Below are 19,000 nucleotides of genomic sequence, written 5' to 3'. Positions count from 1 at the left end.
TAGTACTGTAGGGAGAGAAGCCCTGTAGCTACGAAAGCACTGTGAAGAGACATGAAGACCCCAAATCTGAAGACACACCCCCCACACAGAAACTGAGGTAAACATACATTAAGATGTTAAACAGCATTAGTTTACTTAAAGCTACTAGAGGCAGTGTTGTAACATTATCTAATGTCATCTCACAGAGACACACACTGCTTTATTGCATGGACAACCAGATGTGTCCTGAGCGTAACTCCTTGCATACTTGCTGTGTACTGCACACGTTCTAAAGTTCTCTATAGAGGAAATGTATTATTATATTATTATTATTATTATTATTATTATTATTATTATTATTATTATTATTCTACGCATGTACTATGAATGTTACCAGAGTGTTCCACCAGAGGGCACATTACAGAACTCAGACCGTGTAGAATGTCCGGATTTGGCATTCTGTGGGACCTAAGCCTTTGGTTACTTCTGAGATCACAGCAGAAAGAGAGATCGCGGCACAATGGTAGATGGTACGCGAGGCCCTTAAATCAATGCCGAGTATCTACCCCTACTGTTCATGTGCGTATTGCATCTTGTGGACGTGTATAGTTCATTTCTGAGTATGTGCACAACAGACGCACCAAACAGATGCAGGATGCCCGAGACAGCAATGATGCACGCCAAAGGCAAACATAGCCTGCTTTAGTCCCACTGTCAGTATAGCACAGTCACTTATGTTGACAAATGTTTTACTTGAGACAAGTTCGTTTTTTTTTGGTGTACGCAATCCATGTGAAATCGCACAGAACTTCATATCCAAGCACATTTTGAATCGTCTGTCGGGCAGTCGGTGGCTGTCTAGTACTTGTGTGCAAATAGGATACAAATATTTTCTTCATAAATGTATGTCAATGGCATTTTAACAACCAATACTCTTACAATCTAGTACGACACTATACCAATAAGGCCTAAAATAAACACTTCCTTGAAGGACCTCTTCCTGCAGCCTTCAGCTCGGTGACAAGCTCCAATTTGGTTAAGGTCACTTGCTCCCGTTGATCTTTCAGGGCCCCCGACTCCCGGATCATCCCCTGATCCTCTCTCCCCCCCTTCAGCTGCCAGACTGTTTATGATTTCTGCTGGTGGGTTTCTTTTTGTTGCTGTAACTTCTCACTCAGCTCCAGTGTCGCAGGTCTGCCCCTTCTAGAGCTCAGCGGTCTTTAGCCTCTGTCTAGAGAACTCACTGACCTCCTGACAAAAAATGTGTTGCTCTGCATCCTGGAGGTGAGCCCTCATCACCAGGACCTGGGTACCGCCCTGTTTGCGGTCTCATATATAATGACTCTGTGTGAGTGTCTGTGAAAACGCTGAAGGAACTTTTATTTCTATTGCAGTCCACTTGATTATAATTCACGAACATGTTTGACGGCCAGTAAGGAAACCACCACTCAAGCTCCACTCGTTAGACGTACAGCACATAAAAGACATCAGAAAGTCCTCTGTTTTCGAATAATAAATAAATAATGAAACCGCACATTCAATGTGGCGATTAATTTGAGTGAAATAAATAGCACGTCTTCAGCTAAGGAAAAATAGAGAGTGAACAAACAAATGAACCAGTAAAGCTCCACTTTCTGTTTCTGAAGTGCCAGCAGCGGCAGCAGGAGGAGGAGGAGGAAGAAGAAGAAGAAGAAGAAGAAGAAGAAGAAGAAGAGTCCAGACGGTTTCCTTTCAATTACAGTGAAGCATCTGGCAGCGCACACAGTCTCGCACACGGCGTCCTCAGAACAACGGCTGAACCGACAGGATGTCTGTTCACATCACGACAGGCTGGGAGAGAGTGAAAAGTAAACAAACTTGCACCCGATTCATTTGTCTCTTTAATTTGGGAGATAAAAGTTTTGCTTATACCTTCCGGGGAGATGGTGCCAATTCAATTCCAACATGTCCTAGGGAAAAATAAAATACAAGACAAGCAAAGTAGGACGCTCTAAGACAAAATAGTGATCCGTTAAAATTATAAATCATTGTATCCATTTAATCAACCATCCAGGCGGAGCGTGCGGTATTCACAAGTGTGTGTTTGTGTGGTCATGTCTGAAGTAATTGGTCCCACAGCAAACATGACCTTTAAAATTTTAAACATTGGAGGTGGACTGTGAAGTGAAGGAGCAAAATATCTCATATAATTAGCACTAGTACTTGGTATTTCATTTTTACATTTTCTAATGTCACCTCCAGGCCACCGTGTCCGACTTAGAAGGAGCCTTTGCCTGGTCTAATCTTTCTCGCGCACAGAGCTGGGCAATAACAGAAAATGACCTAGAACGCACACCAATGAAAGATGTGCAAGAAAAATCAAAACCATATACAAAATACTGCTTGAAATGTTACTACTCTTTTTGTTTCCACCGGGAAGACACAATTGCAGTATTTAAGTTATATTACAAATACATAAACAGAGGTCTGGCTCATACAAAGTGTGCATGCCCCTAAATCAGACTGTGACTCTGAACTGTAAAGACAAGGTCAGGAACAGCTGCTGCAGTCTTTTTTCCTCACGTCCTTTTGATTCTACAAACATATGTCCCGGAACATGTGCACGCATGCACATCAGTGTCAGTGTCACACGACCAGAGTCAGCTGTGTTCTCGACACCGATGCGATCTGAGCCCCGCGGTCGCTTCGTTCGCTTTTTTGACAACAAGTGGCCCCGGGCCTCCGTTTGACATTGTGCCCTCCAATCCCTCCAGACGGAGCGCTGCCCTCCGAGTCACCAAGCTCCCAGCTCCAACAACACGGACAACATTAATGATGACAATACACCCTTGGGTGCCTTAACTACTTGATCCACAATACAGGAGGTTTATCTGTCTAAATAAGTACAAATCCCTTGAAAGGCCACAGGAAGAAAGAGCTCCAATGTGATTCGATTAGACACGTTTAACCTTCTGCACTGTATAGTTCAGTATCGAAGGTCATTAGGTCACAAGCATACATGAAGCACATGCAGTGAAAAAAATGCATTGATTTTTTTTGATTTGTTTTGTTGCGATTTGTTACTTGTGTAAATCTACTATAATTGTACACTGAAGAAATAACTCCATCCTTTTTAAAACTCTTGTCAGGTTATGAGGTTGATCAGCGCTTTCTCTGATGCTATCAGGTGTGGTGGAGTTTATCTACTAGTATTAATGCCACACACACACACACACACACACACACACACACACACACACACACACACACACACACACACACACACACACACACACACACACACACGCGTGCAAACAAGGACATGAACTCTTCCTCTTTCATCGCACTGAGAAGGCGGCAGCAGCCACAGAAAGCTTCAAAACGCCGCACACCTTTGATGCGCCGCCTCTCCTCCGTCAGTTCTCTCTCCAGAGAATAGCCCGTTTCAAGGTCATAATATGTTTGAACATCTCTCAGAGAGTCACCGTCATCTCACTGGATACAGGTGGGAAGCTTCCCACGGACATTTAGACGGATGTGACGGTGAACACAAAAGCGCAGGGAAAAAAAGTGGGAGAACAGTAATCCCCCCTTTCAAAAGAAAAAAATCATTCCTGCTTTTGATATTTCAATGGCAAATTTGATGATGCTAAACCATGAAAGCAGACAGGAGAAGTAGAAAGCAGTTATAAGAAATTAGCATTGGCCGCTGCTCTTATCCCATTTATCATGGAGGAGAGGTGGGCCAATAATGTCTTCTATTTTGGCTCATTCACACAGGTCCTCCAGTGTCTGCAAATGAACTTTCAGTTTGTTGGCTAAACATTCTTGAAAGGAATGATTTGACATTTTTTGGAAATGAACTTATTCACTTTATTTCTGGGCATTATACGAGAAAAATGACAATACTCTCTCGTCTGTACAGTGACTATGAAGCTAAAGCCAGCGACTGGTTGGAGTGGTATTAATCTAACCACCTTGAGCACATAAGTGTATTTCCTCACATGTCAAACTCATCTAACCTTTCACTGAGGCACTACACAGTGGCTCCAGTGTCTTCTGTCACATCTAGTAGCTTAGGTTCGTTGACGTGTAGCTTCTTGTGCACCACAGGCTTAAAAGCGTGTAGGAGAGACTAATGGATGAGTAAATACAAACACGCACTAAACACACATACAGTCGCTTCATTTCACACTCTACCGCCGTCAAAAGGCATTCATTATTTATGTAACACACATAGATCAGTCCTCGCATCTCGAAGTATCATTACGGAGAAATACAATTAAAAAAGGAAAAATATAGATTGATTTCCTATAAGTGTCCCCTGTCTTCACTGATCCACGTTTTACGTGAAAATTCTCCAGTGGCCGCATTTATCACGCAGAGAAACACTCTCACTTTCTTCTGTGCATGCGCGCACATACAAACACACACACACACACACGGAAGACTGTTTGGTATTTGTTGCAGGTCACACAGACGCCTTACTCGTATCCACTAGAGATGATGGACATGTACAAATGGCTCGCTCCGTCTCTTCCTGTTGGTTTGAAGGTCACACGTTCTCTCTGGGGACATGATAGATGCAGAACAGTCACGTCTGCGACCGTCACGTGAACTGACATTTCACACTCACATCGAGTTGGTGTCACTAGCATCGGCCCGGTGGTGATAAATAAAATAATTAAACATTCTTTAATACCACGTGTATGAAGAGAGCCTGTATTTCACATTTATGGGAATGGGTTTATGAGGAAGTTTCACGTTTCTGAGGCGGCTCGTCTATATGAATGAAGAGAGGAGACCCATATTGAGACTCAGGAAGTTTTTAGGCTTCATAATAATAATAGGTATTTTTTCCTGCAGCCAGATGGTGTAACATCCGTTTGCTCAAGAGCAACAACATTGATAATTGAATTTTCTCCGAATGATAGTGTTAATTTACTTGCTGAGCCAAAATCTCAAACATATTCTGTTCAATTGAAATCACAGACGTGTTGATATACAGATCATCATGGTTATCTGTTGCCGCTGCCAAACTTGACAAGGAGACACTTGATATATACCATAATTTGCTGCAAAAGAGGGCATAAAAAGGCATTTTCTTCCCCCAATAAATTAGAACCTCATCATATTTTTGACAGCCGTAGACTTGGCTTCCTTTTGACAGTTTCACTATTCCCTTTAATTCAATCTGATATACAACATAACAAGGGTGAATGAAAGATGAAGAAACAAGACACTTTCATGTAAACACAAATAAGAATGCATGAAATGGGGTGGTGCTGACACCATAACTCTGTCCTGTGCCAATAAAACTGAGGTTTTCCTGAAACAGACCAACAATATTAGAAGATTTAATATCCAGATAAACATGCAAGCAACATACAGGGAGTACACATGCACACAAATCACAGTGTAATCATATAGCCAGTTAGCGAGAGGGGTGATGTGAGAACTGGAGCTGGTTTAATCTGACGGGTTCGCGTGAGCTGGGAGAACAGCAGCCTTCCTCCTCCTTCCTCCTCCTCCCCAGATGATGCAAGGTGAGGAGAGGAGAGGAATTGATTTTGATGGGGAAGGAAAGTGGAGGTTTAGAAGAAGAGCATTTGTCAGCTCATACAACAGCCACAAAAGAAGTCGTGATTGCCCTGGGAAATTTCCTCACACAAATGAAGACCATGAAGTGAAGTGTCTTTTCTTACACTGTGGACTGTTATTGATTCATACAATTCACCTACAAAATCAACTAAAGCACAAAAGACACTTGGTTTGCACTCGTATCTCCGTCCTTATTTCTGCAGTTTTCCTGGCTTTTTTTGCACAAACCTTTGATTGTTTTAAGTTCTCAATTGTCTTAAGTGTTCATGAGTGAGGTTTTGGTGTTTTTTATGCCGTCCTGCTGCAGAGTCATTTACATATTTTTAGACTATTTTTTAGCCCATCAAGTTAGCCATGTTGCCTTTTAAAATAGCCAGATGTGCTATCTGAAAAAAGGAAAATGTAATAATGTGGAAGTAATAACGGGCTTACATTTTTGATTGCATTGCAAGATAGTCATATTGTAGCAGCATTCCTCTACTTGCATAACAGAAGAGACAGATACTTATACTTATTATGACGGCACTGACTTTGTCCAAATCACACAGGCCAAGCAAATCACTACATGCCAGACAGACCACCGCTCAGTTATGGTCACTGTCTATTCCTAAACATCCCCTCATCTTGATCTCCTCCGGCTCCACCTCAAGTCTGACCCGATTAATCCGCTCTGTGCTCTCGTCATCCGCTTAATCCCGTGTGGTCATCCACGGTGGCAGACTGATCATGCTGCTGCCGGGTCAAAACAATATTATCTGGGGGCGGAGGGGAGGCTGGATGAAAGCTGCAACCACTGCTGTCCTGCACGGGAACAACCCACCGAGGACGCGGTGAGTGGGCGGCACCGCAGGGAACAACCGGCAGGACCAGTCTGTGGGGCAGCACGGCACCCGTAGTCTGTCGTCATCATTACTGACACACTCACACGCAAGCGCCGACACACACAGCTCACATGACATCCACAGGTACAATTATTTTTTCAGAAAATACTGCAGCTTTGAAACAAAGTGTCTCATATCAAATAAACCTGAAATTGACCTGCGTGAGCTTCTCAGTGAGCTTGTCTGTGGTTTCACTCAGTGGCAGTGCTTGACTACGACCCTGCAAACTTCCAGCATAGCATTTGTGTCTCAGGCCAAAACGGTGAAATCACTTTAATCACCACATGACACAACAGAGACAGCAGGCCGCTCCTCAATCAAAGATGATGCGGAGGATAATGATTGAATGATGATAAATCAACTGCAAACAGATCCGCAACCACACACGGGCCACGTTTGGCTGATTAGAATTTTTTTTAAAAGCGAGAGGATGCGGTTACCTGGTAGATCAGAGAGCGCCCCTCTCTCGATAATGTGCTTTCTATACAGAGTCTTCAAAACCTTGGCGCTGCCAAACCTCTTGAACCGACTCTTCACATTGTTGTAGTACCATTCCAGGGACTGTGTTCTCAGAACCCTGCAGAAAACAAACAAAGAAGGGAGGGAGCAGGGAGGGAGGAAAGAAAGAAAGGGAAAAAAACAGCATTTAAGTCAACGAGAACAGATGGCAAAGTAGCTGGATGCAATCACAATCAGATTTTATTATAATTACGCCAGAATTAGAACTTTAAATTCAAGCCAAGGCTTCCATTGGAATGTGTTTAGGTCGAGTGTCTTCCAATTATTAAAGTGCAGATAACCAGATCTTTGTTGGTGATCAGACTGTCATACATAAAGTCCTGCCCTTTGATATGAAGCAAATACAGTAATTGGCTTCATACAGAGACTCAGCAGTGGCTCTCTCTCATTGAGGATGTTGTTTTAAAGATACGAAAAGTATTCATGTACAGTGTACAACTACACAGAATCCGAGCCGTGTATCATTTTCCAGGCCTTTCCCCATTTCCTCGGTGCGCAGGCCTTTCCGGTGCTTGACTGCCAGCCCTCAGCATTGAACAGATGATTATATAAGTGGAAATTCATGACGGGAGAGGGGTTATGAAAAGCCCTCAGAAAAAGCGCTCCCTGTGCGCCGGCGTCGTGTCGGTTCGCCTGACACTCTGCCAACCTTGTGTTTAATCTTTCAGTCGGTCGTTTTGCTTGTGCGTGCCACAGTCGTACACGTCAGCGAGCAAGGAACAAATATATGGGCAGCGTCATTTTTCAAGGATATCTCACAAACACGCAGTTATTTATTAATTCTATGTATACTGTGTTTGAAAGATGCGAAACAAATGAACTTGCTTTTCCTTTTTTACTATTCATACACAACAATTGACATAACTGCAGAACCTGTTTTGGACACAAACCCTTCATAAAAACACACATGGGCATGCTTATTTTTTAAATCCATATACTGTACAGTGTATGAGTGCAACTATGAGTAGAAAAAGTGTACTTGCAGGTACTACCTTATTCTGAGTGTATAAATCACTGTAATATAGTAGTTTAATAATGGAATGAGTGGACTTTATTTTGTAAATGATCTTTTGTGTTACTGACTGTTGTACTCCTTTTAATTTCAATGTATTTCTATTGACTGACACACGGATGTAGTCAGTTGAATTTGATTCCATTTTCACATTAGCCTTGTGTGGTCATTTGCCTGATTTGATTGAACTATTTGCAATAACTCCCTTCTTTAAAGGATGTTTTTTCTTACAGTCAGCAAATCCCACAGAATGATCCTACAAACAAGTATTTGTGGAGTAGCCAATGAATGATATCTCAAAAAAACACACCAACAGGCCACACGGTTACACTGGGTGACTTCATTTCAATGCACATGGGCACATACAGTATACTGTATGTATATATCCTGCCGCTGTATCAAATATGTATTAATCCACAGCTGAAAGTAGAATTATTGAGTCTTTCCCAATAACAGAACTATATATATCTGTGAAGCGTTTGGAAGGAGTGATCCCTCCAGAGGGCGAGAAGCTAAGCGGGTGGTGCACACGGTCCAACAGAGTGCGAGTACATGTTGATGCCTCTGCTCAATGAAGAGACAGGCCATTGAGGGAAGAGGGTGAAAATAACCCTGCTAATAAAGGGATTCATAGTGTCCCTGAGGCGGCATCGGCTGCCACATCCATCCCCTCCCTGCCTCTTAACCTCCCTTCCACTCTCCCCTCCCACACTCCCTCCCTCTTTCTCCGTGGATTTATTATCCTCTGCCACTATCAGCCGGGCCAGCTCAATGGGCCTAACCTTCTTAATTTTATGCCACAGGTCAACCTCGTCCCTCTAATGGCGACTGCAGAGCTGCGGTGAAGATGCCTGGCTCCCTTTTATTTCCCACTGGGCCCCCGGGGGTTGGGGGTGGTGGAAGGCACAGAAATAAATCTGCAAGAGCAATATGCAGCTTCGAGGAGGCGTCAAGAGGAAGAAGTGCACAAATAAGTTTTCACCTGTGCTCTGGAATGAGCTCCAAACGCACAGAGCGACCTTTGAACTCAAAGGCGTTTTGAAGAAAAAGGTGAGTGCAGCAAGGTTACGGTGGAGATATCATTGTCCGCATGGAATCTTAGATCACTTTCAAATTGCAATGTTTGTTTGAGCAGCCCACTTTGAAAAAACAAGGGAGAAATACACGGTAGATTTGCTATTGTAAAGAGCGTCTGCTTTAACACAGAGTAACATATTGTATCCTCAAAAACACTAGATTAGGCTACTGATAGTAAGCTGAATATGCTCACATTTGCAACTTAAATTAGAGCAGATGTCAAACGGCAGCAGCCCCTTGCACACACCGCCTCAACATGTACGGAAATCCAAAGCCCTGCAGGCACGCTGCGCCTAGTTACCGTTGCCAAGCTATGATTGGAGAATTACTGTCTGGGGGTCATGGTTAATTGACGAGCCTGTTTATAGTATCTACATGTGCAGTTAACATGGCACATGGTTTGTTTTTTTGTGTGTGTGTGCATCTTTAATGAGCTTTAAGTTCACGGTAGTGCAATTCTCACATCCCACTCCTCCTGCCTGTCAATCAAAGAGTCACAGATAGAGAGCACAAATACAAACTTCAACGCGGACATCTGCTTCCCTGAGAGAGAGAGAGAGAGAGAGAGAGAGAGAGAGAGAGAGATTTAGGACAGTGGGGGAGGCATCTCGATGAATGAAGCATGACATTGCTTCCCCAGAGTGAACTGATCTAAAAAGAGAGGAGGACGGGAGGAGAGCGGAGTGGATAAGCAGAGGCTTTCAAGCAAAAGCTGCGCTGCTGCGTAAACTTCTGCTGGTTCGCATCTCATAATGAGGCCGGGAGACTCCCTGATGCTCGGCTGCTGCATGAATAAGGAAGAGGGATTCCTGGGGATGGTCTACTGACAGTGGATATACCCCCCCCCCCCTCCCTGCTTCACCCTCCCTCTCTTCACTTGCATGAAGCTCAGCTCTGCGTGCAGGCTTCGGGACCAGCGCCTCCCTGATTATCCTCTCCTCTTCTCTTTCGCCCTGTATATGCTTCAGAAGACCAATTTGCACATCTAAATGAGGTCTAAATAAAATATGTAGAAGGATATGTTGAAGGACTGCAAAAGAAAACCCCCAAAAAACTAGAGTGTGTGGCTTTGCTGAGTTTCCACCCCCATCGGCAAAAGGGAGCTATTACCATAAATGACTTTCTGAGCCTTCTAATGAATTGGTTCAGCTTCTGTTGTAGAGAACCAAAGAGAGAAGAAAGAACGGTGGGGCTGCCCGATTGTAACGGAACATCAAATAGACCCTGTTCTCCTCTGAAGACTCGCAGAGTGACTGCTCTTGTTAATAGAAGAAAATAAGACAAAAAAAAAGAGAGCTTGTTCTCAGATCCAGTGTTACAATAGATCAAAGCGCCTGATGTTTGCATGGGAAGTTAAAAACCCCTCGAGTTGTGAGGTCTTAATGAGTGAAAAGCTTGTGAAGTTGAATGTAGTCGTGCATTCTCCATATTAACTCATCGTTGTGTACCATGGATATACTTTTCTGCACACGAAGCAAAAATCTATCTTTATGAGGCGGAAAAAGATAGTGATGAAAAACTGAAGCAATACCATCTGAATGCTAAAGAGGTTTAGCTGCCATCTCTGTTTGTTTTGGGTTAATATAAAAAAAAATTGTTCAGCTGGATTCTTCCATTTCATGCAGCATTAATTATTATCAACAGAAATAGTTGGAAATCAAAGTCAAACTTTTTGGTCAAGTGAGGATAAAAGAGGCACCAGATCAAGCGGCTGCAATAATAGTGTAGCAAGACATAACGGACTGCATTTACATGCATGTCAATTCAGGACGACATGGTAGGTGTGTTATTGTGATATTCATACACAAGTGTATCTGTTTGTTCTATAGATGAATGAGAAAAACAACTCTGTATACCCTGTATAGCTGCAGTGTGTGTTTGTGTGTGTGTGCATCTTCCAGAGCGAGCAGCGCTGTTATTTCTTGCTGATTGCAGTTATTGCCGGGAATGTCTACACATAAGGGAATGCGCGCACAACTCCTCTGTTAATAATAACCAGAGCTGTGAGGAGTGAGAAGTTTGCGCATGTTGCTGTACAGTATTTTGGAGAGAGACAATAAATCACACCTCGTGTTGTTTTGTTGTCCACAAAAGCCTCGTAAAACGTTCCAGACGAGGCGATATAAAGGCAGAGGCTACTACTACTAATTACATACAGAATGTGTTTGATGGTATTTCATGAACTTGCGAATCCCTAAAGGTAAAAATGGATCTAACTTAAACTGCCCATCTAAAGGGAGGTCAAAAGGTCATGGCCAGGTCCCAAGGAGCAACCACGGTGCTGGTGGACATTCTGTACTTTAGTGTAAACAGGTTGTAATCAACGCTATGAATCATATTTTGCCCTACTCACTAACTCCAAAAAAGAATCAATGACCTTCCATACACATCACTTTACACATGCGTGGTTGTGTTTTTATACATTTATTATTATTTGTGCTAAGAGGGAGAAGTTGGTTACATTTGCCACATGGTTTTATTGTCTATACATGCTGAAAATTGCCACTTTTGAGAGACAATCTGTAGTTTTAAAAGAGAAAATGGAGATATGTGTGAGATAATATGGAAATAGCTTTACCAGAATGCCACGGGATGACAATGATGTTTACGTCGCAACTGTGAATTCAATCACTGCACAAACTACATTTGTATTTATATACATTGAAAGCATTTATATTTCAAACTATGTAGGCAGTCATATAGTGTGCATAAAACACAGTGAATCCATCTACATGTTTTAGCCATTGTTTTGAATATTTATCGGAGAGATGCCGTCTGTGCCGCTGCACCGCGAGCACTAGAGACCCTCTTGTTGAATATATTCAGCGTTGGCAGAAAAAAAGACCGAAGGACTAAGAACGAGGTCACGGGTCAACTGCTGAAAGAACTATGATATTTTCGGCAAACTTGGCCACGACCCTCCTGACCCGCCGGTATGATTTCAAACGGCGTCTGCTTCGCGGGCGGCAGGAAGAAGAGTCTCTTGCAGCGCCGGTCTTCTTGCACATAACCTTTTCCAGGAAGCGGCGGGAATATTGATCGCCCGCCTGTGCCACTGTGATTGACATTCGGATAAGCAGAGGCACAGGAATATAAAAATAACTCATCCTGTGTGATTAGATGGGTAAGACTGCCTCTTCTTTTCGTTTACTTCCCCTCAACCTTATACTGCCTTCTCTGTTATTCCCACCTTATCCCTTATTTTTTTCTTTTACAATTTCGTGTTCACTTCAGGTTAAAAAACACATCTCGGCTGAACGTACATTTCAGAAACAGCTAAACTCAACCATTTTAAACAGGCTCCGACCGAAACGTCACGTACATGCTGCTCTTAGAAGATCAAATTGTGATGAGACGTCTTGCGTTGAGAGAGAGAATGTGTGCCCTCACAGTCTATGACCATTATCGCAGGGTCTTCAGAAAACACTGCGTGTCTATTTCCATAACCCAGCAGCTGGCAGACTCTCCCATGCAGAGCAGAGGGTCATTAAACGAACAGCCCTCCACGACTGCAGACACATTTGCATGCAGCGTGTGTTTCGCCGGCGGTTAAATGTGCACAGTTTTGATTGCGCTCCCGGTACACACTGTTACATTTAACCTGGAAAAGCTGCTGCAGGTTCACAATGAGGCATTCTGCTATACGCCGTGCCACATTCACTTCACTTACCTGCAGTCTCTGGAAAAAGTCTAAATTTAGGAGGCGCACGGCTCCAGGCCGTGGTCAGGCAATTTACTCTCTTATCTTCTCCTCCCACTATAGCTCTTTATTTCAAGACCTGTCATCTTCACTTTTTTCCCCCCCTTCCCCATTCTCTGTCTTTTTCCTCCGTTTTTCCCTCGTCCTCTATATCAACCCGCTCTCCCTCTCCAGACCGTCACCATCCAGGGTGTTACAGATGAATGTGCATGCGGCACAGTGTGGAGGACTGGAAATGAGTTATATCGAGACACTCTGCTCTCAGACGGAGCATGGGCACAGGGGCCCAAAGTGAATTACAAACTGCCTCGTGTCTGGTTTCCTATAGCCGTAGTTCAAGGAGTTAGTCTGTCAAAACCTTCAGTATTTGGTACTATAAAGTTTCAATACTGTATCAGTTAATCAATGGAAAAATAGAAATAGATAATACATGTTGTAGTTTTTAAAGCAAACATGATTCTCTCCCAATAGAGACATCTAACATTCTCTTTGTGAATGAGAAATGTTACTTTCCCAATAGGAGTCTTACGGAGATTCACTCTCTGTTTCAGGTAATCAACCTAATTTACTATACACTGGTGCAGTATCAGTGCATCGCGGCAGCAATAGGTCACGTTTTCTCCACTGCAGATCACAGGATGAGTTTATAAAGACTATAACCCTAATAGATTAGTCCACTTACCATCTTACTTCTCGAGCAGCTATTGAGGAAGCTCGCCTCAGCTCATTCTGTGAAACACTTTTGTCCCATCGTGTCCGGAGGCAAGTCGTCAATAGTGAGATAAGCAGAATCCAAGAACGTTACTCAATACGCAGACTGAACACCCCGTGCCGATAGTACCTTCTATCGGTTTTTAATGACCAATCAATATGACGTCTGAGAGATTTAAGGTCACTTCGTACAGTCAGATTTGGGGAAAGAAGATTTGACAGTCATCGGCGATAGGTGGTTCAAATCTTGGCTCATTAATCCAGAAAGCTCAACGAAACACTTTGGCACGACACGACCGCTGCTACAGACCGACCAATCAGAATACAACGTTAACCTACTCTTTTCTTTTTCGTTGCACTGCTGTGATTCACCATGACTACACTGCACAATCTCACATGCCTTAGATAATACGGAGCAGACACAGGTTCCAAACTAAATTTTATAGGAACCATCTTGCACGGCGCCACACACAGTACATTTATATAAGTGTTCATCACGCAAAAGGGGCCTTTAGAGCACAGCGAAATACTGAATTCATCGTTTTCACTGTCACTCTTAATGGAACAGACAAAAATTTAAACGGAATCAAACAAAACTGGAGAGTTCCTACAGTAGACGTAATCCTGCGTTTGAGACAATTAGCTTAAGGAGCCACAATCTGGTTCCCCAAACAGCTGGTCAGATGTCCCATCATCTGTTGCTGTTAAGCCACACATGTGGGTCATTTAGGACGAGAGTCTGTTCAAAATTCATATCAGATATAGTTCAATGTGAAACACTCCAATAAGACTTCAACATTCTGCCAATGAAATGACAAGGCTTCACCGACGCATGGGGTTGGTACAGCGTTGTTATCATTATTATTTGAATAATGTTTATTTCAGCATACGGAACATATGGGAAAGTGCGATAATCTGCTCTTAGCCTTCTGCACCGCCACAGCACTACATAGGATTTTTCGGGGGGTTAGCATGCAGAGAGGCAGAGCTCTGCAGCAGCCCTGGACTGCGGGTTACACTTTCCACCACTCAAGTCTACTCTCCATCCGGTTACGCCGTGCGGATAATGAAAACTGCAGCTCCCTTGCAGCGTTTATCTGAACAATTACGTGGGACCGAAATCACAGAGAATCAATATGATGAGCGGCTGAGAGAGGCAAACGTCCTGTAAACAGAATTAATTTGTTGGACGTTTTGCGAAAGAACTACAAAGCTCAGGATGATGATAAAATCTAAATGAGATGGCACCACTGGCTTTTTGTATGGTTCTTTTTTTTTTATAGATCACAGACTGAGTTTGAACCCTGGTTTTATCCTCCTAATGTCATCAAACACCTTGGCCAGGAAATGAAAATCCACTGAAATAACGGGATTTTTAGAGATTACACAACTGGTGCACCAGAGCGAACCTTCATTTTTTTTGTCAAATGTTTTTTTTTCCTCTTTCTATTGCACCACATACTGGGTGGGAGGGCTCCTCACGTGTCCAAGTTTTTGTTGAGATTCTTCTAGGTGCCACTACAGGCATAAAAAAAATTGAATTCATCCTTCAGAAAAGCTCTTTTGAAAAACTATACTGTTGTTAGTTATATATTTGCACTATGAAAAATACATAAGCGCCCATCCGAGGAGGATGAGAGAAGGAGGCACCGCACAAAGGTCATTCCTGCGGTCTAGGATCCAAACCACTGACATCGTAAACAGGTCACTTTGAGAGAAGGACAAACGCGACGACAGGGAGAACAGCATAGTGACGCTGCCAGAGTATAATACAGTGAAGTGTCAGTCTAAAGAGCCTGTCAGGGAGCGGAGGAAACCGTCCGACAACACCAGGCCACATTTACTGCTGTCACCCGCTAGCGAGCGAAGAGAAGAGCCACGGAGGAGGGGAGAAGGAGGCCAGGGAAAGGGAAATACGGACAAAAAGGGGAAAGAAAAGACATGGCATGTGGTTCCTCGGGATCTATTTTTAGATGTCCCCTTTTCAAAGCACATAGCCGCTCTATTTAATCCATGTGAATCGATCGAGACCATCTTTGGCCGAAGTTGCCCTTTCAAGATTTCTTTGAGGGGTGTGTGTGTGTGTGTGTGTGTGTGTGTGTGTGTGTGCCTGATAAACCAGGAAACTGTGAAGGTTGCAGAACAGCTCCAGACACCAAGGTTTGACGTTCGGGACGGGAACATTGTACAGTGACCAAAGGAAAGGTTGATCAGGGTGGCAACGTAAAAAGTACACGACGTGAAGCTCCTCCTGATCCTGGAGAATTAAAAACACACTCCAGATTAAAAAGGGTTCATTTGTGCTGTGGAAAGAGCTTTCACTATATACACACACACATATATATATATATGTCATTCGTAACGTAAGCAGAGCTTCAGTGTTCTATACATCAAAGAGGCCACAAATGAGAAATGGGATTAACGCCGGGTATTGGCAGCGTTTTAAGTGCAGATTGTAGCCTGTCAAAGACTGAAACACTGAAATGCTTTAGGACACAAAAGGGGGAACGCACGGTTGGAAGACTCAAGAGAAGCATGTGGCTTTAAAATCCATATATCCACAAATATGATCCCTAACACCAGCATGTCTGGCTCCATTTAAAAGGGCATTTCATTAATACCAGGACTGGTGCCGCCCCGGGAGACCTCTGCTTTTCCCTGATAAAGACATTTTAATAGCCCACAACAAATCAGCGCCTGTTACATTTAAGCGAGTGTTTTTTTCCCCGTCTGTGATCATGCAACAGGGCCCCGCATGCTCCACTCCAGTGCGTTTCATTGGAGAAGAGGCAGCCAAAAAAAAAAAACAACAACAACAGAGGCCAGTAAAGTGAGCCATTTCATTGCACTGCCATCAATTAGGAAACCAGTGAATGGCTCGCTTCCCAAAACAAGCCTGTGGCAAGTTAGACACACACCACCGACTAAAAAACAAAGATCATCGCCGGAACAGCAGACTGCTCTCACAACCACTGTCTCTGTTTTCAGACAGGACTTCAGTCTCACTCGGCCCGCCTGCTGCGTGGTGAAGTGGTTCCCCCTCTTCAAACACTCTCTCCTGCAAATTTGTGTTTACAATGCTGCGTGTTGCATAGACAGCATGAAAAGATTTATTTTGGATAACAGGGCAAAGAAAACCGCCTGAGGTTAAGCAAAGTTTTCCCTCAGTTCTAAATTGACATTATGAATATTTGAATCAAACAGAAAGTAATTGACACAAACAAGTGTGGGATTAAAAGACTCTGCTTAGATTACGGCAGCAGCTCCCAGGAACAGTGCTGGAACATGCATAGAGGCCGTGGAATGAAAATACAGATGATGTTACACCATCTGGCCCACAGATGGTTTATGGTAGCTGTGAATCAGTTCAGCTGGACGAGCACTTCTCATTCAGATCCTTCTCAAATGTGAAAAAAAAGGAAAAGAAAAAGTGATGAGATCAGGTGTATCACTGCAATGACGTTGTGTTGTGGGCCAGGGGAAGCCAGTCAGGGATCTTATTTTTGACACTGCACTCGCAGATCATAACGGTTGTTTTCCTGGAGTGTAAAGACATGGTCACATTTTGCATCAGTCTTTCACTGAAGGTGCCTCGCAGGTCAACATCACCATTACTCAACGTAGTCATTTGCACGGCCGAAAGTAAGGGCCAGAGAAAAACAGTGTCGTGAAACGGTGTGCAAATTAGGTTTGAACGCGGCGGGTAATTATTCTTGAGATGAGACATACAAACTCCATTACTCTCACGCACCGTTTGAAATTCATGATCGCCCTGCTCGATATTTCTTTATTACCTCCATCTGACACGTGACGTCACATGCCCCCCCCCCCCCCCCCCCCCCCGGTGCTGGATTCAGGGGGCGGCCTCATTGCGCCAAAGGCACGTGCGACCATCACTTGAGCTCTGGTATCGAGCAAACAACAAACTGTACCCGGCTCGGTCTGGCAGACAGGGCGTGGGAGACGGATGACAATGAATCATTGATGCTCAGCACACGGATCACAAACAAAACACACAGACACACACAAATGCATAAACGCACCAGATGCATGGAGGCGAACACGCACGCACGCACGCACGCACACACGCACACACGCACACACACAGACACACAGACACACAGACACACAGACACACACACACACACACACACACACACACACACACACACACACACACACACACACACACACACACACACACTTCTCTTACTCACCAACCCTTTCCCATTTACAGTGGGTTTTCTCTGAGCTCTCACTGATTTGGTGGTGACAGAGACAGATGGTTCGGTGAGATTGAGAGCGGAATGGTTCGCCAACAGAGGAGGAGCAATCCCCCTCTGTCTTTTTATTTTCTTTAGACAAAATGTCATTAATGGCATGCTGTTGGCCTTTTGTGTTTCTGGCTTGGACCGTGCTGCCTTTTGCATCTTTTTTGCCTCCATTTCTTTGCTTTCCACCTGGTCGCTTCACTCAAGTCTTCACTCCTTGTCTTTTTTTTTTACTTCAGATCCTGATATCCAGTCTATAAGAGTTAGAGAGAGGGTTACAGTTTTAAAACTGCCAAAGAAGAGTGTGAGGGAAACGCATCGAATTTAGAATTTTTTTTTTTGTCAAACAATGTTGTTGTTTAGGTTTGATGCAAATGACGCTAGTCGGACTGTAACAGTGTTGTCACGCACGGATGGCTATGCTGTATAATCCGGCTGGAGATCACATGGGGGACACCGTATAACCGGAGAAGGGTGATGGCGTGGAGTAGGTGTGAGGATAACAGATTGCACGTGGAGACGGATGCCATATAGAAGAAATACAGCGCCATCCATCAGCCGATGGCCCCTGTGACAGGCAACTCTGCCGTGCATGATTTACAGATCACAACATCACCGCCTGCGGGGAAGAGGTTACCTCAGTGTGAGTGGACAAAATCAAGCCTTGAAACTATTTTACCAGGAGGTGGAATTGTGTGTTCTTTTTTTTATGGATAGTATATATTATCTAGCCCTTTTCATTACCTGCGAATGCCTCATTAGGATAAAACAGCCCAAAACATCATCAGAGGATGAAAACAAACATCCCGGGGCAAAAAAAGAAGAATCTTTGTCATAAACACTATTCAACACAGAAACAGTGGATGATAATGACGGCTGAGAACACAGATCACATGGGGCAACATGAGAGGATTGTTTGAGGCTCACTGATTAAGCTCATTTCGATGACCAGCGCATAACACGCTGCAGTTTCTGCCTCTACGCTGCCGCCGTTTCGATTCCAGCTTTGGCTTTGATCGTTCATAAGACCCTCTGCCCTCTCTCTTTCATGCCGGTGGCACATACACAGGCCTACTGTACGTCGAGCTCCGGGCCAGGGCAGGGGACCGCTGCATTATTCATACTGTAGCCGTCACGGTGAGTAATTGAAGCCGTGAAGAGTGGGAGGCAGAAGGTGGAGGTTGGGTGTGTGGACCCCTTCTCTCTCTGTCTCTCACCGGCTCTCAGTAGAAATTTGTTTTGATCACTTTCAATGACCTCTGAGGGAGAT

At 43.8% G+C, this 19,000-nt stretch overlaps 1 protein-coding gene across 2 annotated transcripts in view; it reads right to left on the bottom strand.

The window, feature by feature from the left end:
• myripb (myosin VIIA and Rab interacting protein b) overlaps positions 1–19,000 on the bottom strand; it is a 98,061-nt gene that overhangs the window by 18,979 nt on the left and 60,082 nt on the right. For both annotated transcript variants that reach the window (XM_047329956.1, XM_047329957.1), the window contains exon 4: positions 6,881–7,017. In XM_047329956.1, the coding sequence (XP_047185912.1) occupies positions 6,881–7,017 (137 nt within the window). The remainder of the gene's footprint in view (positions 1–6,880; positions 7,018–19,000) is intronic.

Source organism: Scophthalmus maximus, chromosome 21, assembly GCF_022379125.1.
Source record: "Scophthalmus maximus strain ysfricsl-2021 chromosome 21, ASM2237912v1, whole genome shotgun sequence".
Classification (NCBI taxonomy): Eukaryota; Metazoa; Chordata; class Actinopteri; order Pleuronectiformes; family Scophthalmidae; genus Scophthalmus; species Scophthalmus maximus.
Note: the sequence above shows the minus strand (reverse complement) of the source record. Positions and strands in the feature narration are given on the sequence as shown.